This window comes from Bubalus kerabau, chromosome 12 (assembly GCF_029407905.1).
Source record: "Bubalus kerabau isolate K-KA32 ecotype Philippines breed swamp buffalo chromosome 12, PCC_UOA_SB_1v2, whole genome shotgun sequence".
Lineage (NCBI taxonomy): Eukaryota > Metazoa > Chordata > Mammalia > Artiodactyla > Bovidae > Bubalus > Bubalus kerabau.
This window is the reverse complement of record NC_073635.1, coordinates 82,927,383-82,954,490: the sequence shown is the minus strand read 5'-3', so window position 1 is coordinate 82,954,490 and position 27,108 is coordinate 82,927,383. Positions and strand designations below refer to the sequence as shown.

General features: G+C 45.1%; 2 protein-coding genes across 6 annotated transcripts in view; one reads left to right on the top strand and one right to left on the bottom strand.

Annotated features, from left to right (window-relative positions):
* Positions 1–11,525: 11,525 nt before the first annotated feature.
* On the top strand, positions 11,526–23,212 carry METTL21C (methyltransferase 21C, AARS1 lysine). Of its 2 annotated transcripts, XM_055542976.1 has the most exons (4): positions 11,526–11,984; positions 15,882–16,033; positions 18,259–18,376; positions 19,978–23,208. In XM_055542976.1, the coding sequence occupies exons 1-4, from the start codon at positions 11,876–11,878 to the stop codon at positions 20,370–20,372; spliced, it is 774 nt and encodes a 257-aa protein (XP_055398951.1). In that variant the 5' UTR covers positions 11,526–11,875; the 3' UTR covers positions 20,373–23,208. The 2 variants fall into 2 exon arrangements, with proteins under 2 accessions (XP_055398951.1, XP_055398952.1); XM_055542977.1 differs by lacking the exons at positions 11,526–11,984; positions 15,882–16,033 and adding an exon at positions 16,041–18,161 and having other exon boundaries at positions 19,978–23,212.
* Positions 23,213–24,842: 1,630 nt separating this feature from the next.
* The window catches only part of TPP2 (tripeptidyl peptidase 2), a 59,086-nt gene continuing 56,820 nt past the window's right edge, over positions 24,843–27,108 (bottom strand). For all 4 annotated transcript variants that reach the window (XM_055542971.1, XM_055542973.1, XM_055542972.1 and 1 more), the window contains one exon: positions 24,843–26,029. In XM_055542971.1, the coding sequence (XP_055398946.1) occupies positions 25,940–26,029 (90 nt within the window). In that variant the 3' untranslated portion in view covers positions 24,843–25,939. The remainder of the gene's footprint in view (positions 26,030–27,108) is intronic.

Genomic DNA, 27,108 nt, shown 5'->3' with positions numbered 1-27,108 from the left:
TTTCCATTTAACTCGCTATACTCCAATATAAAATAAAAAGTTTAAAAAAGAGAGATTTTAGATCTGTCCAAAAAAAAAAATGTTCAGAGTGCCTTGCTTGCTAGGGATCTATTATTTCATGAGAAACCCACTCGGAGAACAGGAGACTTACAGGGCAAAGGGTAAGAGTTGGGCTCTCACGACTGGTGAAAAGCAGAAGGAAGCACCTCGCTCTCTGTTGTGTTGGGTTCCTGGAAAGTCACTCTCCTTCTAGGACAGAGCCCTCAAAGGCTGGCTCGTTCCAGGCCAGCCGGCCAGGAGGCTGGAAGGTCACCCCACACAGGGTGGTTTGAGTTTGAGTGTTCTTGCTGAACATCCAGGAAACAAGTGTAAGAAGAAAGATCTTTATTGGCAGACGTCCTAACGAGGTGGTTTATGACAGCTCATCTTACCTCTATCCCACTGAAATGGGAGTTTTGTTGAAGGTCAGAGTCAGCATTTGGGGGAAATCAAGACAGGTTAAACTTTGGTCACATGACTCAGAATTTGGTGTAGGGTTGTCTTCAAGCTGGGGCCTCCATCTTGGCTTTTCTTTAACAATATCTTCGTTTCCAATATTTTTACTCTCCGTCTATGCGTGGGTGAATGTGTGAGTGTATGTGTATGTGTGTGTGTGCGTGAGATATGTGTCTTCTCTTTCTCTGTCAGATATGTCCCCTTAACTTAAGTGTCTGCATCTTGGAGTTCAAGCCCACAGATGCCTGGAGTTCAAGGACTTAAGCATAATTCTCCTACCAGTTAATAAAGAGGAAGGAGTAATATGAACACATGGGGAAAAAAGATTAAACTTCTTAGTGCTTAATATGAAATACTGACACTGGAGAAGATAAATATAAAGCTTACACTTCACTAAAGAAACAAGGGCATAGATCACAATCTTGTCAATAAGTAGTGTCAATTCAAAGAACATTTACAGCCAGTTTATTCATAAGAATAATTTAAGCGCCCCATAATCTTACAAGTCATGTATGATAGAAGTAAATTTGACAACCTAAAAATTTACATTGGTTTCCCTTGTAGCTCAGTTGGTAAAGAATCTGCCTGTAATGCAGGAGACCTGGGTTCGATCCCTGGGTTGGGAAGATCCCCTGGAGAAGGAAATGGCAACTCACTCCAATATTCTTGCCTGGGAAATCCCTTGGACAGAGGAGCCTGGTGGGCTACAGTCCATGGGGTCACAAGAGTTGGACACGACTTAGCAACTAAACCACCACCAAAAATTCATATGATACTACCAATAATGGGTTTTCAAGCTAAAGAAACTTTATCAATATATCTTAATTGAAATAAATTTAAATGAACCTTGACAGAAGAAAAAAAATTTATTAATGTTTTATCTTCTCTAAGAAATGTATTGGTACCATATAAAATGGTCAAAAAATAGGCAGCCTAAAATTTAGGAAATATTTTTAAAGCATTGCAGTAAGTTAATTTTGTATTATACTAATACAAAAATGTAATATATTCTTACATAGTTATTATTATATTACATAATACAGTTGATTATTACAAAATACACAATTATTACATTGTATAGTTGTAATTGTATACTGTGTTATATAGTTATCATTTTATTTATTATATGTAGTAAATAATGATTATTAATACATTATTTTTAAAATATTCTATTTTTCATTAAAATTTTTTTAATTGAATGAAAGATTTTTTAAGTTCTATAGTGCTTTACAGTTTTCAAAAGCTTCACATATATGGTTTATATAATCCCATAATAAATCTCCCTCCCCACCCCCGGATGGTCCCTCCCCTCTTCCTCTCCCCACTGGTAACCACTAGTCTGTACTCTATATCTGTGAGCGTGCTTACTTTTTTTATTCACTAGTTTGCTGTACTTTTTAGGTTTTACATATATAATAATTATTATACTCTATTGTTATATATTAGAATATATCATATAGTTATAATAATTATATTTGTTATATATAGTAAATCATGAATGTTAATATATTATTTTTCACCTTTTAAGATTTTGTTAATTTTGGTGCTTTCTTATTTTAAATAAATATTACTTTTGGACCCGAGTTTGTATTCATAATTAATTTTTTTTTTCTTAAAGAGTATACTCCCCCCAGATTGCATAAACATCAGAGCCTGCCCCAAAGCTGGATTCACCCTAGTCCCAGATGAACCATCCTGTCTTCCCAAGGTTGTAACTTCTGGCTTCCAAAAGCATCAAAACCCCAAAGATTTTGGATTCCAGGCCTGCACCTAAGTCTAACACACCCCCAGACTGTGGTGGCAGGAATTCGTTCACTTACTACTGTGGCCTTGAGTTCCCTCTTCGTTTATGGCACGTAGAGGTTTTCTTTTCTTTCATTCTTGGATATGCATTTCTAAAGCATCTTTGAAAATATTTTAGTGTTAGTCACTTAGTCGTGTCCGACTCTTTGTGACTCCGTGGACTGTAGCCCACCAGGCTCCTCTGTCCATGGGATTTCCCAGGCAAGAATACTGGAGTGGGTTGCCATGCCCTCCTCCAGGGGATCTTCCCGACCCAGGGATTGAACCCCACGTCTCTTGTGTCTCCTGCATTGGCAGGCAGGTTCTTTACCGCGAGCGCCACCTGGCAAGCCCAAAGCTTACAGAAGCCCTGTAATTTTCGTAGCCATTTTGTATCCTTTGTCTCCCTTGACTCCTAAAAGGACCTACAGAGAAGTACTTAGGAGATGTTGTCATCTCTAACAGAGGAAGGAAAGGGAGCCTGTGGGTGTGACTTCTCTGGGAACACACAGCTGGCGAGAGGGAGGGCTGGCTCCGAGGGAACCGCCTCTCTACTGCTTCATGCCCGTCTCACGCCTTTCACCTGGATCGATACTGAAATCACTCAGTACATCTTCCCAAACCCACGACCGCACGGCCCTGGATGAGCACCCGTGCTTCTCAAATTGAGTCTGCCCGAGAATGAGGGGAAAGAATGAAAGGAACGCTCCATGGCGGCTCATCCCAGAATAGTCCCACCAGGTAAACATTCTTTCCTAGGCAAAATCTGTTGGGAAAAAATGATCTTTCTGAACACGGACGGGTCAACTGCTGTTGCTAAAACCAGAGCATGATGAGTTACCACTAAGCCCCTCTAAAAAGCACCATTTCCAAGCAGCTGATGGCGATATGGAAAGAACAGATGGCATTGGAGGCATCCGCTCCTGGCAGGGAGCTGGGAGGTTGTTGCAGTCACTTCTGCTTCCTAGATCTGACAATAAACCTGGAACCCAGGGAACATCTCCCATACTTACTCTCAAAGTTGACTTACTGTGAGGGTTTTGGTTTTTTTTTTCCCAGACCAATAAATTCATTTGGTTCCATCTAGCCTAGGATTAAGATAAACATCAAAAAGTTATGCTTTACTAAATTTTAAATTAAGAGCGATGTTACTAGCAAACTGGGCTTCCCTGATAGCTCAGTGGTAAAGCATCTGCCTGTCAATGCAAGAGATGCGGGTTTGATCCCTGGGTCAGGAAGATCCCCCAGAGAAGGCAATGGCAACCCGCTCCAGTTTTCATGCCTGGGGAATTCCATGGACAGTGCGCGGAGCCTGGTGGGCTACACTGAGCCTGGTGGGCTACAGTCCATGGGATCGCAAAAAAGATTGCACAACTTAGAGACTAAACAACAATTAGCAAGCTCACTCTTGTTTCATAGATATTTCGATGTCAAGATTTCTTATGTAACCAATTTTCCAAGTATGACATTCCTCTATGCAATGAGTATCGCAAGCTTATACCTCAGCTCCAAAGCACTCTTGGCTATTTCGATGACATGAATCTTGGCGATGACCAATTGTGATTTGTACATGGTGACAGTCGAAGATTGTTCTAAAATAATGATGACATTTCTTTGAGGGGACATCTGTCTTTAAGAACTGGCTTGAGGAAAAAGTGAAAATAGAAACAACCAAGCAAGTACATCTCTTCTCCAAAATGCATGGAACTCCTTCAAGACTACTATGGTTTCCTGTCAGAGCCATTTGATAAGGAGGATAATTTACAGGGAACCAGCCCTTTCCATGTGATTGAGTGTGGACTCAGGCGCTTAGGACCAGGCTTGTGCTATTTTTAAGATGAAAAGACTGGAACGTCACTCACTCTTTCCAAACACATTGGATCATTGCACTCATATTCTTTCTTCTCTCCTCACTGGTAATGTGTGTCATTACACAAAGGGTATTTCAAATGAAACAGAAGTATATGCTTCTATGTCCACATGGCTGACAAAATTTAAGTGTTACCTGAATGTTTTTTAAACTCTGACTTTAAAATTTCTGATGGTAGTCTCTCTTTAACAAGACAAGGCATCCATCTTCTTTATGTTTCAGCCAAACCAAGACAAGAAGAATTCTACTGTAAGATCCTGCTGGGCAGGTTTCCTACGTCTGATTCTCCCCAGTGCTGACTGGTCTAGACCTTTACATTTCCCCTTAGCAGCATCAGTGAACCGTTTCCCCTGGCACCTTCACGGGCTCCCCAAGAAGTCTGGCAGGTGAAGGGGTATGCTGCAGCCCTAGATTATTGGGTTGGTCAAAAAGTTTGTTCATATTTTTCTATAAGATGATGTGGAAAAGTATGAACCAATTGGTTGGCCAACCTAGTATTTGACATGAGTATCATAGACTTTGAGGCACTGTATTTCCAAATAATTGAGGGGTCAGAAATTCTGGAATTCTGACCAAATATTATCTGCATAACACACTGAAAAGCCACACACTTTTAAAATGTTAGTGGTTACCAGGCTTTAGGAGAACATCTAGTTCTCCACCAAGACTCGCATCTCCCTGGAAGTATATTCCCACCACAGTCTCCCTTATAAGTAAGGATGGTGTGTGTTAGTCACTCAGTCACATCTGACTATTTGTGACCCTGTGAACTGTCGCCCGCCAGACTCCTCTGTCCATGGAATTCTTCAGGCCACAATACTGGAGTGGGTTGCCATTCCCTTCTCCAGGGGATCTTCCCGACCCAGGGATTGAACCCAGGCCTCCCACATTGTAGGCAGATTCTTTATCATCTGCGCCACCAGAGAAGCTGTAAGTAAGGATGATGGACACATATTTGTCTGACCAGCAACTCTTCCTTGGCAGAACTTTTGGGGAAGGTTATGTGAAAAGCAGTGAGTCTCTTGTTCATATTCTGGGTCGGGACCAGTGGCTCATGTTAAGTGGGGATGAAACAGTTATTGTCTTTGGTCTCCTGGGAATGCCTGCCTATTGAGAGAGAAGCATGGAACTAGTGGGAAAAAATGGCATCGTCTAGAGGTTTCAACTTGAAGAATGGCTCCATTCTCTTGGGATGCAGTGGCCAATGAAAAGTAAAGTGAAAATTGCTCAGTCGTGTTCGACTCTTTGTGACCCCATGGGCTGTACTGGAGTGGGTAGCCTTTCACTTCTCCAGGGGATCTTCCTGACCTAGGGATTGAACCCAGGTCTCCCACATTGCAGGCAGATACTTTACCAGCTGAGCCATGAGGGAAGCCCAAGAATATTGGAGTGGATAGCCTATCCCTTCTTCAGGGGATCTTCCTGCTCCAGGAATCAAACCGGGGTCTCCTGCATTGCAGGTAGGTTCTTTACCAACTGAGCTATGAAATTATCTTCCACTGTCAAGAAGATGGATCCCCATTTTTAAATTGTGTTTATGAAAATAAGAAAGTGGGCATGCATAGGATGGCTGGGAGGAGAGGAGGGCCACACACAAAATTACTTGTTTGGGGCTCAGCTTCCCTCTTGGAGTTGCCAGCCCTCCTCCTTTTGATCCTGCCAGATGCTTCTCTCACCTGGACCAGCCCTGTCCAGGAGGCAGAACTTATGACCAAGTTAGACCAGTCAGAATCGTGTCCCCCAGGTCCTGAATCTGCAGTTGCACAGGTGGAAGGTGACTGTCGTTGAGGCCCCCACGACACTGTTCAAAGAGGAGGCCATGAACGCCTGATGCTACTGAGCCGTCCAGGACCAGAGCTGCCCTGGGTCTGTTATTTCTGAAGCCTTGATGCTCAGCTTTTCCATTTGATTCAGAGAATGACCCAGAGCCCTTCCAAGCAAAATTCTAGTCCAGCCCACAACTTGGACAACATACAATTTAATACAAGATGTGTTATTGATGACCTTCTAGGCCACCAGATGCTGTGCCAGATCTTTCCAGTGTATAAAATTTCACTTCTTACTGTGGGCAGAGAACAGAGACCATCTCACTATTCCTTGGACACATCTGAGTGCTGCAGCCTCTGTCTCTGCATCTATGCTGACTTGTTGGTGTAAAGACGGCCCAGAAGCCCTCCAAACATAGAGTAGAATGGTTCTGAGGTCTGTATTTTGCCTCATTTCCAAGCCTTTTCCCATGTGATTAAGTTTGTGCTGTCCCCTGTGGTAGATGCATGCGTGCCTGTCTGCTCAGTCATGTCTGACTCTTTGCAACCCCATGGACCGTAGCCCACCAGGCTCCTCTGTTCATGGGATTTTCCAAGCAAGAATATGGTACTGAGTTGCCATTTCCTTCTCTAGGGGATCTTCCCAACCCAGGGACTGAACTGGCATCTCTTGTGTTTCCTGCATTGGCAGGCAGATTCTTTACTGCTGAGCCACCTGGGAAGCCCCTCTCTGGTATATACCACTTCTAAACATCCTTCTCTGGATTATTCTCCTTTCCTTGTCCCGCCCCGCCCCCCACCACCCCCCAAAATACTTTCAAATCGTTGTCTCTAGGTCTGGTCCTGGGAGAAACCAGAAAAAGCCAGGGGCTGCAATGCTGGGTCTCTGTGGGGCTGTAGCTCAGAATCCAGCGTGTATGAGCCACTCTGTAAGTGCCAACGCGCCCATTTTATGGATGAAGACCCTGAGCATGAGGAGGCAGGGATCAGCCTCCTGGTAGGCGGTATTTGCAGGATGGCAATTAGAATTTACTCTGCATGACAACTCCCACCCATCACCTAGACTAGGGTTCTCAACCTGGACCCTGCTGACCTTTCTGGTGGGATGGGTCTTTGTGGGGTGGTGAGAGTGCAGGGGATGTCCTGAGTGATGTAAAACGTCTGGCAGTAACCCCTCTCCCAGCTGTGACAAGCCAAAATTGCCAGATGGTCTCCAAGTTGCCAAACTTTTCTGGGAGGAAAGGAAGGCTCCCCTTGGTCGAGGACCACTGGCCGAGAGAGTTGGAAGACAGCCCAGTGGTACCTCGGGATCCATGCTGATGCAGGAAGGCAGAGTGGCCCCATATATGCAGCTTTCTCCCTGAGCCTGCGTAAACCTTTATCCGGGCTTCCCTGGTGGTTCAGTTGGTAAAGAATCTGCCCACAACTCGGGAGACACGGGTTGGATCCCTGGGTCTGGAAGATCCCCTGGAGGAGGAAATAGCAACCCGCTCCAGTATTCTTGCCTGGAGAATCCCATGGACAGAGGAGCCTGGGAAGGGACAGATCACAGGGTCATAAAGGGCAGGACACGACTGAAGCAACTCACACACACACAGACTTTTATCCAACCTTGCATCTTCTGGCTCTAAACCTGGCCTACTGTCCATCAAGCTAGCTCCCCGTGATCAGTTGTTTCGGGGCTCGGCTTGTTACAGAATTCTTTCCGATTGTGCCCAAATCTGCCTCCTGGAAACTTACTTCACCAGTGTGCCCCGTAGAGCCAAGCAGAAGGCTAATCCCTCCCAACCAGCTGGCACTTCAACTATGTGAAAACAACCCGCTTGTCCCCTGCCCTTTGGATGGACAGCTACCGCCTGCCGGGTGCTACAGATGTGCTGGGAACAGTTGTCTGGCGGGGAGTTCAAACTCCTAGGCTCTTTCTTAGACCAATGGCCAAGAATTCCCAGGAGCTGAGTCTGCGTTCTGTAAAGCCTCCAGGTGGTTCCGACGTACCCCATCCACAGTTCAGCCTTCAGGAACCTTGGACTAACTTACTCAAGCTCCGGGCAGTAGACTTCTGATTTGCTTCCAAAAGCAGCTACCAAAAAGATCGATTCTGAAAGTATTAAAAAAGCAACTCAATAGAATATTCCATAGTAGCTCAAAGAGACACATACTTCTATCTGGTTTCATTTCCAGTCAAACAGCTTTTATAAGGTTTATACAAAAAAAAAAAAAAAGCCTAGAAGTTGACATTAAAAAATGTTGGCCAGGCTTCCTTTCCCAGATATTGGAATTAAAGAGATCCAAAACATCTTTTTTTCCCTTTGTCCTTTTCTTCATTGTAAGGCATGCAGGATAAATGTGTGTGCATGTAAACATACACACCCACGTAGTGTATAACTTGCAATCAGTTTTGAAGAGTTATCTATGGACGTGTAATGATGGCCCTTTTACTGCTGTCTCTACCAGGGACGATGATACCTGGTGGAAAGGAGTCACCAAGTGCAAGACGCAGTCAGAGGACTGGACCATTTGGGGAATAAGAGAGCTTTTGAACCGAATGCCAGACTTGAAAAAGACTGCAGGTTACCCCCTTCGTTTACGAGAGGAGGAGAGGAGACAGTCGGGAGCAGAGCACGTCTAAATGAAGACCCAAAGTGAACAGAAATGGACTAGAGGGAAAAAAGTGACAGCAGAGGAGAGGCTTCCAAATTTGGGTAACAAAATAGGCTCAGATCTATTCAAATTAAATCATTCACTCAGCTCATTGGGTAAGCGTGGTGCCTCATATATGTGAAGATCTATTTAAATTCCCATTTGCCCAAGGCTTTAGTTTACAAGCCCTATCTTCTATTCTAAATGTTTCCAGGCTACCTTGATGAGCACACGATCGTCCTCCTTCTTAAATTGCCCTTTATTTCAATGAAATCAATGACAACAGCTTGCTTTTTTCTTGGAAGATTTTTCTGACTTCTCATTCACTCCTGCCCCAGCTAACTTTACTCCTTATACGACTGTAAGCCTTTCACTCAAGCCCCTTCTTATGGATAGACGTTCTCCAGTCCCTCTCTGGGAAGAGTCTTCTGTTATTTTTGGCTGCTGGAATCAGGGTCTAGGAGAAAGACCACTCCAGACAGGCCCTTTCATTCCCCCACAGGAGCTGGGCTGATGAGCATCCAGTGTGCAGTTTGTACGAAACCCCAACTGTCCACCCTCCACTTTTTTCCAAAGTGAAACGTTAAGTCTACATTTCAGTCCACACCACAGCCACTGGATACCATAGAGAAAAAGGCCTATTCTGCTGCTGTGATTTTCTGCATCTTTTGAGAGTGATTCCTTTTCATATTGAAAAAATTGGGTGTGCGTGTGTGTGTAAGATAGAAAATTGAGAAAGCCATAGAGAGAGGGAGAAAATTCTAGCAAAATATGTCTGGGTACTGGTGGGTAGTGCTACCCTAAATAACTTGGATTTCCACTGGCTGGCTTTTGTTCATAAAATGCTAATCCACTCAGGTGCAGACCTCTATAAAACATTGGGGATTCAAGGCTGTACAGAAATCTCAACTCTCTTCTGCTACATGAGGTAAAGATCTGTTTAAACTAACAGTTTGAAATTATTTTGAAGGTACTAACAAGAAGTCCTTTTCAGAACTTCCCAATTCTTTATTAAATACTAACCTATGTTATAGAGCCTATGGTGTATTGAGCTAATAATGAACACTAGGTAGACTACTGTAGTTATTTTCAAGGTTGCTTTTTGGAGGAAAAGTTAATTTTTCACGTCAACTACAATAATGTGGAAGGGAGTCATCTCATTCCACAAGGAAAATTATTACTTGTTACTGAACTGAAAACAGATCTCCTTTCCTTGCATGCAAAATGAAGAAATGTCTTAAATTTGATGCTCGGGGTCCCATGGTGCTGGGAGGGTGTCTTGTAAAGAGCATTGTCTTGATTATTCTCTGACTTTGGAGATGAGAGTAGCAGCTAATACTGTATGTGTGAGAGGCTTTGCAGAGATTACCTTGATTAATTCCTACAACCATCACCTGAGATCAGAATCACCCTTATCTGCATTTTCAGCAAAGATACTAAATGGCAGAGCCGACATCCAAATGTGGGGTCCCTCCCCGAGTGCTGAAAATACCCTAGGTACTCACCAACAAAACCAGTCAGCTGTCTTTTAGGGGAACAATTAATTTCTTGGAGTTGGGGACAAGTTGAAATGATGAAGCAAGTAAATATCTGCAAGAGAAAAAACTTCTTGGGTCAGCAAATTGGGGTAAATATTTGTTTGATTCTTTATTGTTGCTGTTCAGTCCCTCAGTCATGTCCAGATCTTTTCTACCCCATGGACTCCAGCACGCCAGGCTTCCCTGTCCTTCACCAAGGACAGGAGCTTGCTCAAACTTAAGTCCATGGAGTCAGCGATGCCATCCAACCATCTCATCCTCTGTCGTCCCCTTCTCCTCCCGCCTTTAATCTTTCCCAGCAGCAGGATCTTTTCCAATGAATCAGTTCTTGGCATCAGGTGGCCAAAGTATTGGAGGTTCAGCTTCAGCATCAGTCCTTCCAATGAATATTCAGGGTTGATTTCCTTTAGGATGGACTGGTTGGATCTCCTTTCAGTCCAAGGGACTCTCAAGAGTCTGCTCCAGCACCATGGTTCGAAAGTTTGATTCTAGAGCAAGTGAAAATGCTAAATTACATTCACAGCAGCCTCCATGGTTTGAGTCCTGCTGAACTCTGATGGCAGGGCACACACCCTTCCAGGTGCAGAATAATCAGTAACGGTGTGGCCAGTGTGGCTGGCTGCTGTCCGAGGCTGGCTGAAAAAAAATATGATGGGGCAACTGCGGAGTGTAAAAGCAGATAAGGAAAATGATTTACACTTTGTTTAAAAAAAATGGAAGACTAGAAAACATCCCTGTGACAACTAAGTGTTATGAGTCACTTTAGGGAAAAAATCAGCCAGAAAACCCATGGCTGAAGTGAGACAACTCGGGCTGCGTCCCACCTCATGGTCAAGAATGTGGCTCCTGCAGTTGGACCTCCTGGACCGAATTCTTGGCTCTGCCTCTGGTCGGCTGCGTGATTCTGGGCTGCTTTCGAGTCTCTCTGTGCCCGAATTTCTCTCATCTGAGAAGAGGCGTAATAATAGCATCTGCTTCATAGGTTTGTTGTGAGGATGAGGCGAATCGATACACTAAAAGCATGAGAACGGAGCTTGGCAGCAACCCGCAGAGTCCCGCAGGAATGCCACGCATTCTTATTTGGACGCTGAGCAGTGATCCCCCCAACTAGGTCCTTTTTCCCTCCCTGAATCGGTAGGGTTTTCCTGAGCTGCTTTTCACTTTTGCTCTCCTGTTTCTCACCACGGCTCTAGGAGGTAGGCAGATATCATTATCTTTCCCTTTTTGCTGATGAGGAAATGGCATGGAGGGAATTAAGTGAGTCACCAAGAGTCAGAATGGGGAGCCAACAAGCTTCCTGGCGCTCAGCCCCTAGAGCTTTCTACTATCTTGCGCTAAAGCCTCAGATGGAAAGGGAGCAGTCTTGCCTTTGGGCCAAATGCATGATGTCATCAAGCCTCGATCCACAAGATACCCTCAACCATGTGTACGACTGGGTCAGGCTTTCTTCGTCAACATTCAGTCCCCAAAGCTCTTAGAGATACACTTCAGACTGCAACGAGGCAGCGCCTGTCTCGCTACCAGAGGCTCTGTTTATGCCTTTCTCCAGGCACAGGAAAGTTGGAGCAATGCTTCCTCGTCTCCTTCCACTTTTCTCTGCAGCACCAGGATGGCAGCTCGGGGTGGCTGCATTCCTCGTCCAAGGAACTAAGCTGAAAAGCAGGTGTTCTTTCCGGCTCAGCAGATGCTAAGGCGATAAGCTGCACCTTGCGGAGGCTCTGGGCAATTCAGACCCGGCGGAGCACTCGGACCTGGCTGGCTCTCTCCTCCCCAGTGGCCCCGTGATGGACGCGTGTCTGAGCTCCGAGCAACAGCCCCAGCCCCTGGACGAGGCCCCAAGCCCCGCGGACAACGAGACTCTGCATACAGATGGCACCAGCGGACGCCAGGGAGGTAACCTCCTTCCTCCCCTCTCCACGCTCTCACTTGGGGATGGCATTTTCCAGTGAACCTCAGGGGCCAGATGGTCCATTTCCTTTGAACTCTAGATCTTTTTCTGATCATGAAATGGTAGAAGGATGCCTTTATGCTAGCAGAAGCCTGGCAGTAATGGTAATAATCCCTACGTCCACAACTTTGTCTTCTCCAAATTCTAGGAGAGTCAGATGTTTGTTAACAAGAACTTTTAAAACAGAAATGAAATCTAGATTCCTTCCTGCTCTTGGCCAAAATGTATTCCTGGCAGCCGCAGTCTACAGTGAATCCTCGTAAAGCCATTTTCCCATTAGGACAACATAACCAGTCAGGCTTGCATTTCTGGACAGCGAATCAGTAGGAAATAAGTAACAGACATAACAAATGATGTCATAAGAGCCAAGTTACAACATTCAAAACATGTACAGTCATTGATCCTGGGAAATTCTCTTCCAACTCTGCTAAATCAGGATGGTATTTATTTTTACTAAGTTGTTTACATAAAAATGCGACTCTGCCTATCTCCAAAAGCTGACCTCTCTAAAACTATCAGGCGAGCGTGTGTGTGTGTGTGTGTGTGTGTGTGTGTGTTAGTTGCTCAGTTGTGTCCAACTCTTAGCAACCCCATGGACTATAGCCCACCAGGCTCCTCCATCCATGGGATTCTCCAGGCAAGAATCCTGGAGTGGGTTGCCATTCCCTTCTCTAGGGGATCTTCCGGACCCAGGGATCGGAGCCAGGTCTCCCGCATTGCAGGTAGATTCTTTATGGTCTGAGCCACCCGGGAAGCTCCCACAGGTGAGCATAGGTACAATAAATGAAAATCATGTGCAGTCAACACAAATTTCTTTATCTTTGTAGCAAGGAAAGGGGTCTTATAGGAGGGATATTTTTATGCCCATGTTTCTTTACAATGTTGACCCAGAAAGGAAGACTATCAGCTTATTGTTTGTCATCCTGTGAAAGGATGAGCCATTTGTAGATCAGCCCATCGACTTTTCCTACAGTCTTGAGAGAAAAGTTAGCTTCAATGTGGTGATCTGTGAGAAGAAGGAAAGAAGGACCGGTCCAGCCAACGTGGAAGGGCCGGAAACTGGCAGGCAGTGCCCTGGGTCCCTGATGGTCTGCCTGCTCCAGTGACCAGAGGCTCAGATGGAAGGAGGGCAGCCCACGACTCCCTCCTCTTACCCAATGGCTGGTCCAGCTCCTGCATTCTGGGAATTTTTGCAAGCTGTTTTTTTAAACATGGCCATTGTTAAAATTTAAGTCATATGAACATACAATGAAATGGATTACATAAAGGGGAAAGTTATATGAAAAAACTTAGGTAATAAATACTCATGTCTCATCATGAATGATCTTCCTACATCTTACGATGATCTGTGCTCTTGAGGCTGTTGGTGGATGTCGCACCTGTGGTAGAAATGCCCATGATGCTCAGCAGCTGCGTCTCTTCCCCGGGGACGGCCATGTTGGGAGCACTGTCACCATGGTGACGGCCAAACCCTACACATCAGTGGTCCCTCATGCTCCCAGCCTGGTTGTTGGATGCTCCTGGGTACCACATGATCTGTTCCTCTGCCTTCTTGCTGCCTCTGAAACCAGAACTCAGAGTCAGCTGCTCAGCCTATGGGAGAAGATGGGTCCTCTTTGCTGTGTGATAAATTTGAGGTTCATGTTGTTAGACGTCAGTAGCTTCCCTTATAAGAAGTTGGTGAGAATCATAGGCCCCCTTCTCTCCCCAGGGTCTCTCCAGGGCACATGGCAGGGAAAGACAATGTCTCAGGACTGACTTGGCCACTGTGCCTCAGAAGGTTCTTACAAGCTTCAAGGAAGTCTGCGTTTCTTGTCTTTGTGGTCAGGACAGAGAATTCTCCTTCCGGGGCTGGAATAGTCTAGATCAGAACCCACGGCTGACAGCTGCCGGTGTCATTCTGTTAATTTACAAACTGGTCACTTGGCTCACAGAGAAGGCACTGGCACCCCACTCCAGGACTCTTGCCTGGCAAATCCCATGGATGGAGGAGCCTGGTAGACTGCAGTTCCTGGGGTCGCGAAGAGTCAGACACGACTGAGTGACTTCACTTGCACTTTTCACATTCATGCATTGGAGAAAGAAATGGCAAGCCACTCCAGTGTTCTTGCCTGGAGAATCCCAGGGACGGGGGAGCCTGGTGGGCTGCCGTCTATGGGGTCGCACAGAGTTGGACACGACTGAAGCGACTTAGCGGCAGCAGCAGCAGCACTTGGCTCACAGGACAATCAAAGACCATTTGAACACTTTTTTATAAAATGCAACACAAATGAATTTCTGGAAAAACTAGATGAAAAAACGTACAAATGCATAATACCCAGTACAAGCTTCAGTTTTTCATAATCAGATTCAATAGGCATGGTGAAGTTTTCATAAATGTCTCTAAGTGTTTACTCCACATGTCTAGACTCTTCTGACTGTGACCCTCTTACAGGGGTTTGCAGAGAAAGCTGCAACAGAGAACTGCTCTAGTGCAGGCAGAATTCAGTGAAATGTGAACTCTAAGGGGTGGACCCCTGATTTGGCTTCTTCAAAGGCCGCCTACCCTTCACCCTGCACTCAGCCTCATCTTCCTTCCTGAACATATATTTCCAACTAGAGCCCTACACAAGCTCGCTGACAGCTCCTTTCTGCTATTCCATCCCTGGTTACCTGTCCCCAGGCACAGCTCAGGCAACAAAGGCTGGTCTCATGCACCGTCCCCCACCCGAACTCCTCACTACCAATGCCTCTCCCTGGGGACACCAGCAGCGTCCCCCTCCTCTGCACATGACCCCTCCATGTGCTTAGCCTCCTCATTCTGACCTTTTTACTCTCTCTTTTTTTTATTATTATTATTAAATGCTGAAACCCTCTGGGAAACCTGTGACATTCTGGGCTTCCATGATATCATCCCTGATCAGGTGCTCGTTTCCTCTCATCTTATATGATATCTGAGCACTGCTCAAGTGGGTCATGAGTGTAAAGGAGTATTTAAAGGAAGAGTAATTTAATAGTCAGGGCTCATCTGACAGCCTCCCCCAGGGCTGTGCAGCTGGCTTGTCTTTGGGTGACCTGTACCTTTTGAGGAGCGGTTGTAGAAGGACTTAAGGAACACATTCCAGCCACCATGTGGGATGTTACTTCACTTCAAGACCTAAAAATAGTCCGGTGCGTGCCTGCCTGGGTCCTCCTTATTGCAGACGGCTCAGTCGTGCCATCCTGCCTGGTACTGTAGCTGCCTCCTCATGCCCAAACCAAGGGAGGGGCGGATCCACACTGATCTCTGCCCGAAATCGAGGGAGGGGCCCGGGGCATCCCAAGGCATCATGTCATCTGATAAAAATCCCCATCGGACTGTTCCATCCCAGTCACCCCATGACATTCTGTCTGAGCTAGTTTGTGCCCACTGTCACCAATAACATTCTCTGTTTCTAGAAGATGGCTCAATCTTTTCCCATTTGACTAATTGTACTGATAATTAGTATATTTGCAGCGGACCCACAAATCATGGGGGCCTTCCCCTGTGGCTTAGCTGGTAAAGAATCCACCTGCAATGTGGGAGACCTGGGTTTGATCCCTGGGTTGGGAAGATCCCCTGGAGAAGGGAAAGGCTACCCACTCCCATATTCTTGGGCTTCCCTTGTGGCTCAGTTGGTAAAAAATCTTCCTGCAATGCGGGAGACCTGAATTCGATCCCTGGGTTGGGAAGATCTCCTGGAGAAGGGAAAGGCTACCCACTCCAGTATTCTGGCCTGGAGAATTCCATGGACTATATAGTCCATGGGGTCGCAAAGAGCTGGACATGACTGAATGACTTTCACTTTCACAAATCATGAAGCCTGTTATTTTTGGTCCCACAGATTCTAATGAGATAGAAGCATCACTTCGAAGCCTCCAGAAATTTGTTCCTACGAATTACGCCAGCTACACCCAGGAGTACTATCGGTTTGTGGGCAAGAAGATTGTCATTCAAGAATCCATCGAGAGTTACGGAGCGGTGGTGTGGCCGGGGGTGAGGGGGCCGTGACATCGGGGCGTCAGGGTTTCTGGGGATGGGAACAGCACTTTTGTACAATTGTGTTGCCTTGGGCGCCTTGCCAAATGCTTTAACGTTCTGTGCTTCTCAGATGGAGGGTCCCCGGATGGCCCTGCAGGTGAGGCTGGTGTGCTTAGAAGCTGCAAGAACACAGCGTCTCTCCTAGAAACCATTTCTGCCATGCTGTGTTTCTTGAAACACTCTTTTTTAACATTAACATAAACTTGAGCATATTGGGAAGTAGGATGAAAAATTCATATGAATTGTTAACAAAGAAAATCAGAAGTCTTTAGGGTTTAGATTTTGCAGTGGGCAAAATCTTTGGGGCCATGTCCAACAACCCTCAGGGGGTCCCTCCCCTTTCACGGTGTGGCTAAAAGTGAATGTGTTAGTCCCTCAGTTGTGTCGGACTCTTTGTGACCCCATGGACTGTAGCCCGCCAGGCTCCTCCATCCATGGGATTTCCCAGGCAAGAACACTGGAGTGGGTTGCCATTTCCTTCTCCAGGTGATCTTCCCAACCCAGGAATCAAACTGGAGTCTCCTGCATTGCAGGTGGATTCTTTACCATCTGAGCCACCAGGGAAGCCCTGGGGAGGTGGAGGAGGGTTTGCTAAAAGATGTAGCCGCTCCTTCGGGAAGACCTGTCCCCGGGTGGCACCCACCGGACCAGCTTGTCACAGGGCACACCCCACAGGAAGAGCGCCTAAGCCACTGCTCCGGAAGCCCTCAAGTCACACACGAGTCTTGGTGGCCCTGGTGACACTCTTCCGAATGCTGAAACCACTCTGCATAACGATCCTTTCTCAAGATCCAAAGGATGCCTCTCTTCAAAACGTCCATTCCCCAGCCTGCGAGTTCATGCCATGGGTGGGATGCTGGAGCCACCTCGCACCTGTGCTTCAGTTTCCATCCCCCGACTCCAGGCTGCCCCCTCCAAGTCCCTTGAGAGGAGCTAAGGATGAAATGGACAGACCCACAGCCTTGGGTCTGCCACCTGCCCTGGGGCAGGCCACCGTGAGTGCGGCTGGCGTCTCACATGATCCTGGCCACTCCCCACCCCCGCCACTCTAGCCTCGGTACAAATAGAAAGTGAGTCATGACAAGCCCCGAGCATCTGTCAGAAGGAGAGGCCTAAAGGTGTGTGCACACTTGAGTTTTCACGCTGGTTCTTCAGCTCAGGACTCATGTTCCCAACCCGGGTCAAGCCCTCATGCTCACTCCCCTAGTCTCTGTGGCCCCTTGGCATCACTAGCTGACCGCCCCCCTGTTGGCTCACACAAAACACCTCCTGCATCTGCACACATAGAATTCCCTTTATCTCTTCACAGACAGGGCAGGAGGTGAGCAGAAGGGAGTGAAGAAAGAAGGAAAGGGACCCTTGGTTTTCTGTCTAAAAATGGATTTAAATGTATTCACCTTGGTTCTTTTGGGGGGAGTTGTTTTTGTTTTGACTGTGCGAAGTATGCAATTTCTTTGCTACCACCCAAAGCGTGGTCCATGGGCTGGCTGATTAGAAAGGCAGACTTGTTAAGAGTTGCAGTCCCGAGCCCCACCGGACCTACTGCACGCGGCAGGGCGTCTTTAACCAGGCTCCCCAGCGATCCGAGTGTGCACTAGAGTCTGGGAAGCGCTGTCCTACCAGAGTGTCTTAGATGAGCTACTTAAAAGAAAAATGACTGCCCTGCTGCCCAGTGTAGCAGGCAAGGTCCGGGGCGACCCGCTTGCTGATGGGCTCTGGAGGGAGGTGTTGGAGAGTTTTAGAGCCCAGTGGTCTTCCAGCAGGTTGGGGGCCTGATGCGACTTGCCCAGGGTGAGGGGCTGCTGTCCTGCAGCTCCTCAACTCCTGCTTCTGGAAGAGCTGAGCTGCTCTTCCTCCTGGGGGTTGATCAAGAGTCTTCGGAGACAGGCCCGTTAGCAAGTCGGCATCTTGAGTTCCTTTGATGCAAGTTGCTGCTGCTGCTAAGTCGCTTCAGTCGTGCCTGACTCTGTGCGACCCCATAGACGGCAGCCCACCAGGCTCCCCCGTTCCTGGTTGCTACTTTCATCTTCCACAGATCAAAACACTCCGTGGCAGGTGTGCTTGGATTCCAATGGACCCCTCAGTAAGCCGGGACTGTGAACATGCCTTCCGGTAGTTCACTGGCGGTGGGAGTAGGGGTCTCTGGTTTTCAGTGTCCAGTGACAATGAATGTTTTCCAGGCCATGGCATTGTGCCAGTATTTGGAAGAACACACAGAGGAACTCAATCTCCGAGGTGCTAAGATACTGGAAATCGGTGCTGGACCAGGCCTCGTTTCCATCGTGGCCAGTATTCTAGGTGTGTCTGTCTGTCTATTCTCGAGCTTGTTTCAAAAGATGCTTACCAGGACAACAGTAATAATACATGTTGACTGAATGATGGGCTGTGGTTTAGGTGCTTGGCCGTGATTGCCCTCACTGAGTCCCCGCAAACGTCCAGGCCAGAATGACTCCTGTTATCCCTGAGATAAGATAATGGCATCTTAGAGACACTGGAGAAGGCGATGCCACCCCACTCCAGTACTCTTGCCTGGAAAATCCCATGGACGGAGGAGCCTGGTAAGCTGCAGTCCATGGGGTCGCACAGAGTTGGACACAACTGAAGCGACTTAGCAGCAGCAGCAGCAGCAGAGACACTAACATCCAACCCACTGCTTAGCATGTGAGAAAGTTGACATCCCGAAGGGGTGACTCTCGAGTTCCAGTTGTAAACAGCTATGTTATGCTGTGTCCTGCTTTTCATTGCAACTATCGTAACTAAGGTTTTGGAACAAAAAAACAAACAAACAAAAAAAACCACCAAGTCAGTGAATCCAAGATGAAAACAGATTTATACCCCAAACACCAGCTGTGCGTCCTGGACTCTGCGTAAGAGGTGGGTGTGTCTGGTCTACTTCTGCCTATGTGATTACACATCTATCAAAATCAGTCTGGAAATACGGCGATCTACTTTGTGAACACTGATCACTTTCTTTAAAATGCCTAAAAATTAATTTAATACATTTAATAGGGGGAAGAATCATACAAAATAGATCATCCCCTGTGGAAAGCTTTGTGCTGATACCTTCCAGACGAGAAAACCAAAATCTTCAGATAAACAGTTTTATAAGGAAAACACCATGCATTATTATAGTAAAGTGAAAGTGTTAGTCACTCAGTCATGACTCTGCGACCGGGCTCCTTTGTCCATGGGATTCTCCAGGCAAGAATACTGGAGTGGGTAGCCATGCCCTCCTCCAGCGGAATCTTCCCGACCCAGGGATCGAACCCAGGTCTTCTGCATTGCAGGCAAATTCCTTACAGTCTGAGTCACCAAGGAAGCTCCAAACCTTGGTATGTTAATTATTCTGAAATCTCCCCAAACACTGTTTTAGTTTCTTTTTTAAAAAGTTGAAAAAACATTTAATTTTGTTGGCGTATCATTAACAATGTTGTGATACTCTCAGGTATACAGGAAAATGATTCAGTTATATGTATACAGTATCTATCCTGCTTCAGATTCGTTTCCCATTTAGATTATTGCATAGTACTGAGCAGAGTTCCCCTGTGCCATGGTTTCAGTTTCTTAAAAGATGGAACCGTTATTCTATCTCAGTGGTTCTCAACCAAAGGCGGTGTCTGACCCATGAAGGACATTTGGCAATGTCAGGGGACATTTCTGAGCATCCTGCCTTGGGGGTTGGGTGGGGAGGTGCTGCTTGCACCTCGTGGGTGGGGACCAGGGATGCTGCTAAACATCTTACAGGGCACAGCGCGGGGTCTACCCCACGAGAACGAATCCAGCCCGGATGTCCACAGGGTCAAGGTGGGAAACCCAGCTCCATTTTCCCCAAGAGTATGTGTCCACTGGGCTGCCCCGGTGTTTCCAGGTACTTAAGACAGGCTTTCTTTCTCTCCTAGGGGCTCAGGTCACGGCAACAGATCTGCCTGATGTGCTGGGGAACCTACAATACAATCTCCTAAAGAACACACTCAACTGCACCACGTATCTGCCGGAAGTGAAGGAGCTGGTGTGGGGGGAGGGCCTGGAGCAGAGCTTCCCCAAGTCCACGCTTTACTACGATTACGTGCTGGCCTCCGACGTGGTCTACCACCATTACTTCCTGGACAAGCTGCTCACCACTATGGTGTACCTCTGTCAGCCAGGGACGGTGCTGCTTTGGGCCAACAAGTTCAGATTCAGCACCGACTACGAATTTTTAGACAAATTCAAGCAAGTTTTTGACACTACACTCTTGGCTGAATCTCAAGAGTCATCGATCAAACTCTTTAAAGGAATACTAAAATGGGACTGAATGAAACAAAATGCCTTTCAAAACACTAGTGGGTCTGTTGAACAGTGTTAGAAATTTTATAAGATGGCGAAGGTAGTGTGTAGAATCAACGTGTCTACCTAGAATAAACCTGATTGTTACAGCAGCTCTCTAAAATAACCTGTTTAGGATTACCTGGTTAATCGAAATATACACAGGCACAGCACAAAAACATGCAACTGGCTTTGTTGGCTTCCTAGAGTTCTCAATTAAGTGTTTAATAAATTTTACATGAACACATTAACAAGTGGATGTCCCCTTGTTATTTCTGCTGGAGAGCATGGTCTTTAATTTGTCAGTATACTTTTGTCACTAGACTCTACTTCATACAAATTTTAGCTGTGCAAAAGGAGAGGGTACAGAGTAATAGAAAAGTTATAGGCTTAACTTAGCAACTTTGGAAAACTCAGCAGTTGCCACAGAACTGGAAAGGGTGTTTTCATTCCAATCCCAAAGAAAGGCAATGCCAAAGAATGTTCAAACTACTGCACAATTGCACTCATCTCACATGCTAACAAAGTAATGCTCAAAGTTCTTCAAGCCAGGCTTCAATAGTATGTGAACTTCAAGATGTCCAAGCTGGATTTAGAAAAGGCAGAGGAACCAGAGATCAAATTGCCAACATTCATTGGATCATCGAAAAAGCAAAAGAGTTCCAGAAAAATATCTGCTTCTGTTTTATTAACTACACCAAAGCCTTCGACTGTGTGGATCACAACAAACTGCAAAATTCTTAAAGGAGATGAGAATACCAGACCACCTTACCTGCCTCTTGAAAAATCTGTATGCAGATCAAGAAGCAAGAGTTAGAACTGGACGTGGAACAATGGACTGGTTCCAAACAGAGAAAGGAATACATCAAGGCTGTATATTATCACCCTGCTTATTTAAGTTATATGCGGAGTATATCATGTGAAATGCCGGGCTGGATGAAGCACAAGCTGGAATCAAGATTACCAGGAGAAATATCAATAACCTCAGATATGCGGATGATACCACCCTTATATAAGGCAGAAAGCCAAGAGGAACTAAAGAGCCTCTTGATGAAAGTGAAAGAGGAGAGTGAAAAAGTTGGCTTAAAACTCAACATTCAGAAAACTAAGATCATAGCATCCAGTCCCATCATTTCATGGCATAGATGGGGAAACAATGGAAACAGTGACAGACTTTATTTTTGGGGGCTCCAAAATAACTGTAGATGGTGATTGCAGCCATGGAATTAAAAGATGCTTGCTCCTTGAAAGAAAATCTATGACCAACCTAGACAGCATATTAAAAAGCAGAGACATTACTTTGCTACAAAGGTCCGACCAGTCAAGGCTATGGTTTTTCCAGTAATCATGTATGGATGTGAGAGATGGAATATAAAGCTGAGCACTGAAGAATTGATGCTTTTGAACTGCAGTGTTGGAAAAGACTCTGGAGAGTCCCTTGGACTGCAAGGAGATCCAACCAGTCCATCCTAAAGGAGATCAGTCCTGAATATTCATTGGAAGGACTGATGCTGAAGCTGAAACTCTAATACTTTGGCCACCTGATTTGAAGAAGTGACTCATTGGAAAAGACCCTGATGCTGGGAAAGATTGAGGGCAGGAGGAGAAGGGACAGCAGAGGATGAGATGGTTGGATGGCATCACTGACTTGATGGACATGAATTTGAGTAAGCTCCAGGAGTTGGTGACGGACAGGGGAGCCTGACGTGCTGCAGTCCATAGGGTTGCAAAGAGTCGGACACGACTGAGCGACTGAACTGAACTGACTGATAGGCGTTAACACTGGCTGAAACTGAAAAATACAGAAACAGTGCTGGGACGAGGCTTGGGTGTTTTCTAAGGGCCTGGAACTAGTGCTGAGCAGAGTGTACCAGCCCCTAGCGCTTCTTTCAGAAGGTGTTCACCTGCATCCAGCTCTTTCCACTGTTTTCAATGGTGTGGTGCAGACACTGGCCACCAGCACCTCAAAGAGGAAAACTCTCTCAATTTTTAACAGTACTATTTTGCTAGTGTCATCATTTGAATCAACCATTAGCTGCTTTGCAGTATTTCTCTATTGGCTTAAGAGATGATATATCCTGTATGCTGTTGGCTTGTAACATAACTCTCACAATGAGCCTCTCTTAAGTAAATTATTGGCAAAGACAGTCTCTGAAAAAACCAGCAAACAATTTGCTGAAACAATTTATCTCCTCAGGAGATAAGTTATCCTTAACAAAATTTCGGTCATAATCATGGTTATCACTAAAGACTGTTTCTCTGTTTCTGAACTTTATATAGATGAAATCTAACTGTGTATATTCTTTTATGATATGCTTCTCCACTGAATACTGTATTTATGAGACTTATCATGTGTTAACTTGTAAAGCATTTTTTGAGGTTGATGTACATTTTCCAAATTAATTTAGTAATTCCGTCTTTTTTAAGTCATTTTTTTTTTTGAAGTAAGTATGTATAAAAAATAAATGTACACACCATTAAACTACCATTTTGGGAATTCCCTGGTGGTCTGGTGGTTAGAATTCTGCCCTTTCACTGATGAGGGTGTGGATTTGATCCGTGGTAGGGTCTAAGATCTCAATAAGCCATGTGGCATGATAAAAACAAAACAAACAAAAAAATCCCTCTTTTCCTGTGATAACCATAATGGAAAAGAGTGTAAAGAAAGAATGTATGTATGTGTATAACTGAACTTAAATAAAAATTTTTAAGAAGGGTATCACTTTTCCTCAGGTATCAATCTCATAGAAATGTAACAGTTTTGCTAAGGGTGCCTTCCCCCAGGATGCATTTGGGTCTGGCTGTCAGCATGGAGGCACCGAGTGATCTCAGTAGAAAGAGGGCCAACAAGGCAGCTTCGTGTCACTACCCGTGGGTAGAACTGAGGGACTGGTCTTCCTGGGATAAACACTTCACAGCAGATTCTGCCAGCCTGTGGACCTATCTCTAACTTCCACAGCGAGCTTAAAGTTATCTGAGAAAGACGTATATCTCATTGAAAGAAGTATTTGGATACAAAAGTCCTTGGTACAAGAGAGCCAGACGTGACTCATATTAAAAAAAAAAAAATTCATCTGTGTATGAATTTTATGGTGTTATCATAAATACATTCATGCTGTATCATACATTCTATTAAGAAGCACTGCCAATCACCAGCTCTCTCTGCAGACTGGCACCCCACTGACTGCCTCGCACTACATCAGGACCTTGACGGCACCAGAGGACCAGGCTCCTGTGGGCCTGGCCTGCCGTGAGGGCCCGGAGGCTCACTGCACTCAGAATTCCACACTTTCTTTAAAGAGTGTATCCAAAACTCTCCACAGGCTTAATTTTTCCTTCCATGTTAAAAAATACAGCAAAAAGACCAACACCTGAATAATAAAGTGAGAAATCAGGGAACTGTAACAATGGTGATTTTACATAAAAATGTATTTGAAGGATTCACTATATCCTGACACAATTCAGAAGGTAGTACTTCAAAATCTGTTACTAGGAAGTTTCTAATCTTAAAATTACATTAAAATTGGACACTAAAGTCATGTTCTTGAAAAAAAAAAAAAAAAAAAAAAAAAAAGGTGTGATTTCAATGAAATGTTGTCAGTGAAAGAGCACCTCTGAAAATTCTCTCCTCCATCAGGTTAAGATAAAACAGACAAAAATTCTCAGAAGCAACTTTTTCAAAACTCAGTCGTTTCCCAGAAACCACCACGTGCAAGGCCGTCCTGGACAGGACTCCACTCTCTCATGGACCTAGAAGCCTTTTCCCGGGGGTGTTTGTTGAGATAATTACAAGCAACTGTATAAATTCTGTGGCTGCCTGAGATGACGGACAACTGCTGGGACTAATTCAAAAGCTTAAAGGGAAATGAGATGCCCAGAGGGGCTCTGAAAGCTGTCATATTCCTGGACGTCAGCCACACATGTCGCGGGGCTGAACGCATCCTCACGGAAAACCCGGGCACTTACCCATGGCTGAGCCTGAGGCTCTGTGCGGCAGGAAGTTCTTTCGGAAATGAAAAACTTGTTGTACAACACCTTCTCTAATTAGTAGTCAGCCAGCAGCACGACCTTGGGGAGCCACCCTACCCCTCCTGAACGTCTCAACTTTCTGACTGGATTGAACCTGTATATGTGGGGGCCCATATGTTTAGGTAAGTACGTGTGTGAGAGAACACGAATGTGGCTGTTCATGGATGGACTTTAGATGAACAAAGACGGCTCAGAAACCACAAAATGCCTGCATGCATATTTGCACTTTTTCATCAAGGGTCTGATGATTTCATCAGATACAGGAGTCAATTACTCAAAAATAGTTATGAATGATTAATAAGACCAGATCTCTGGTAGGCCTTTTACAGTAGTGAATTCTAAGGCAAGAAGATTTAGAAGCCACATACATACATACACACGCACGCACACATACACATGTATTTGCTATAAGTGAGTACAGGCCTCTTAATATTGTCTACGTGTGTTTATTTTACAGAAGAAAGATGAAAGGAGGATAGTAGCCAGAAAGATAAAAATAATAAAATTAAACATACACAAGTTAATCACATAAAAGATGCGGAAATATACTCAAATAATTGCAAGCCTATAATAAACAGTATAAATTAAATTACTTCATATTGAATTTTTTATCTGTAGGTTTAATATATTATTTCTGTTCTAACCCCAAATTTTATTCATGAAAAATTAAGACCAACTTTAAGAAGCTTCAATATTCACCTTTATTATTTATAAAAAAAATTAAGGTATCAGAGTGCATATGGTGTGCTGCAATCTTGGTTTTGCACATTTATTCACGTTGTTTACATTATTTCAACTGTAATAAACAAACCATATGGGTATCTTTACAATACCTGATACAGATTTAAGCTGTCTGGCACTTATACATGTATTATTAGTTCATTCTGATGCTCTGCACATCAAGAGATATTATGAATGATTGGCCTGAAATAACTCCAAGATGAAGAGTGATTGAAGCAGTTATGCTCCAGCATTTGCCACGCATTTATTTGTGCCGGTTTTATTTTTTCCCCTTAATTGAATGTAAACGTTTGCCAAAAAAAAAGAAAAAAAATCTGGAAATGAAGTTCTGTTACTTTTTAGTCCAATAAATAATTTAGCTACGCTTAGTGTAGCTTTTTTAAGGCCTTCATACCATTCAAAAAAATTAAGTCAACCATGTTAAAACCCTGTTCATTTATAAAATAAAAAATAGAATTTTACAGGTTTGCAGTTAAAAGTTACTGTTCAAATCCTCTCATGCATGTAAGAGCTGCAACCCAACTGAAAGTCCTTGGTGCTGGCACCCAGGGCACAGCCCGCTGCCAGCAATGTGAGGCATTAAGAAAACACCATGATGTCAGAGGTCTAGATTTACATGTATTAAGCCACACGCCAGCAAATTCTCTGATAAATACACATCATTTTAATAATCAGTATTTGATAGCGGATGAAAACATGCATTAGACTAAAAATGCCACAGATTTGTTTTTATATCCATTCACTATAAAACCTTCTTTTTTAAAATGTAAAGTCTTGGTTCCTGTCTTAGAATACACAATAATCAGGAGGATACATGATGGGGAGCCAGTTTTCAGTAAAAGACGCACAATGGGTCCATCCAAGCAGCTTCATCAGCTGTAATAAAACATGAAAATAATAAAACATAGAAAAATACTATTAAAAAATACATGTTCCAAGCTCGGTATTTAGGGTAAATTCCATGTTAAATATGTAGCAATAATAAAGAAGTAGCAGGTAGAACTTTCCTTCCATCCAACCCGCCATCAACCCACCCACCAACCTTCCTTCCTACCAACCAGTGTTCTTCATGACCAACTAGTCTACCAACTTTCCTACCAACCAACCTGAAAGTGAAAGTTGCTCAGTCATCTCTGACTCTTTGCAACCCCATGGACTATACAGTCCATGGACTTCTCCAGGCCAGAATACTGGAGTGGGCAGCCTTTCCCTTCTCCAGGGGATCTTCGCAACCCAGGGATCGAACCCAGGTCTCTCACATTGCAGGTGGATTCTTTACCGTCTGAGCCACCAGGGAAGCCCAAGAATACTGGAGTGGGTAGCCTATCCCTTCTCCAGGGGATCTTCCTGACCCAGGAATAGAACCCGGTCTCCTGCATTGCAGGTGGATTCTTTACCAACTGAGCTACCAGGGAAGCCCACCAACCAACCTCCCTGGTGATTATCACCATCCAGGGAGACTTTCCTGCTTCCCTCCCGTCTTCTCCCCCATCAACATGACTTGACCTGCTCCTTTCTTCCTTCCCACCCTAGCTTCCCTGCTCTAGGTGTTAGGAAAAAGCATTCAGCAAAGTCACTTCCCACTTGCAAGAAAATTATGTTCTGTTCAGGAAAGTAAAAAGCTATTGAACAGATGAATAAATAAGTAAATAATTAAGAATATATCCGGTATATAGTAAAAATAAAATTTGCTGTTAATACAGATTGGGAGGGGGTGGGTGTCAGTCACACAGACAGGGGAAGCAGAGGGCGGATGTGAGCGACATGAGAACGAGACGTGAGACACGGGTGAGCTGCGGCCGGGGAGAGCGCAGCAGCAGGACCCCCTGGGCCTCACAGGCCACGGGGGTGTGGGTAGTACTCTGAATGGGCCTCACAGGCCACGGGGGTGTGGGTAGTACTCTGAACGGGCCTCAAAGGCCACGGGGGTGTGGGCAGTACTCTGAATGGGCCTC

Excerpts from the sequence above, each read along its gene's own strand:
- METTL21C (XM_055542976.1), top strand. The coding sequence starts at position 11,876 with ATGGACGCGTGTCTGAGCTCCGAGCAACAGCCCCAGCCCCTGGACGAG. Across the intron at positions 11,985-15,881 it reads CACCAGCGGACGCCAGGGAG|ATTCTAATGAGATAGAAGCA; the intron begins GTAACCTCCTTC and ends TTGGTCCCACAG. Across the intron at positions 16,034-18,258 it reads GAGCGGTGGTGTGGCCGGGG|GCCATGGCATTGTGCCAGTA; the intron begins GTGAGGGGGCCG and ends AATGTTTTCCAG.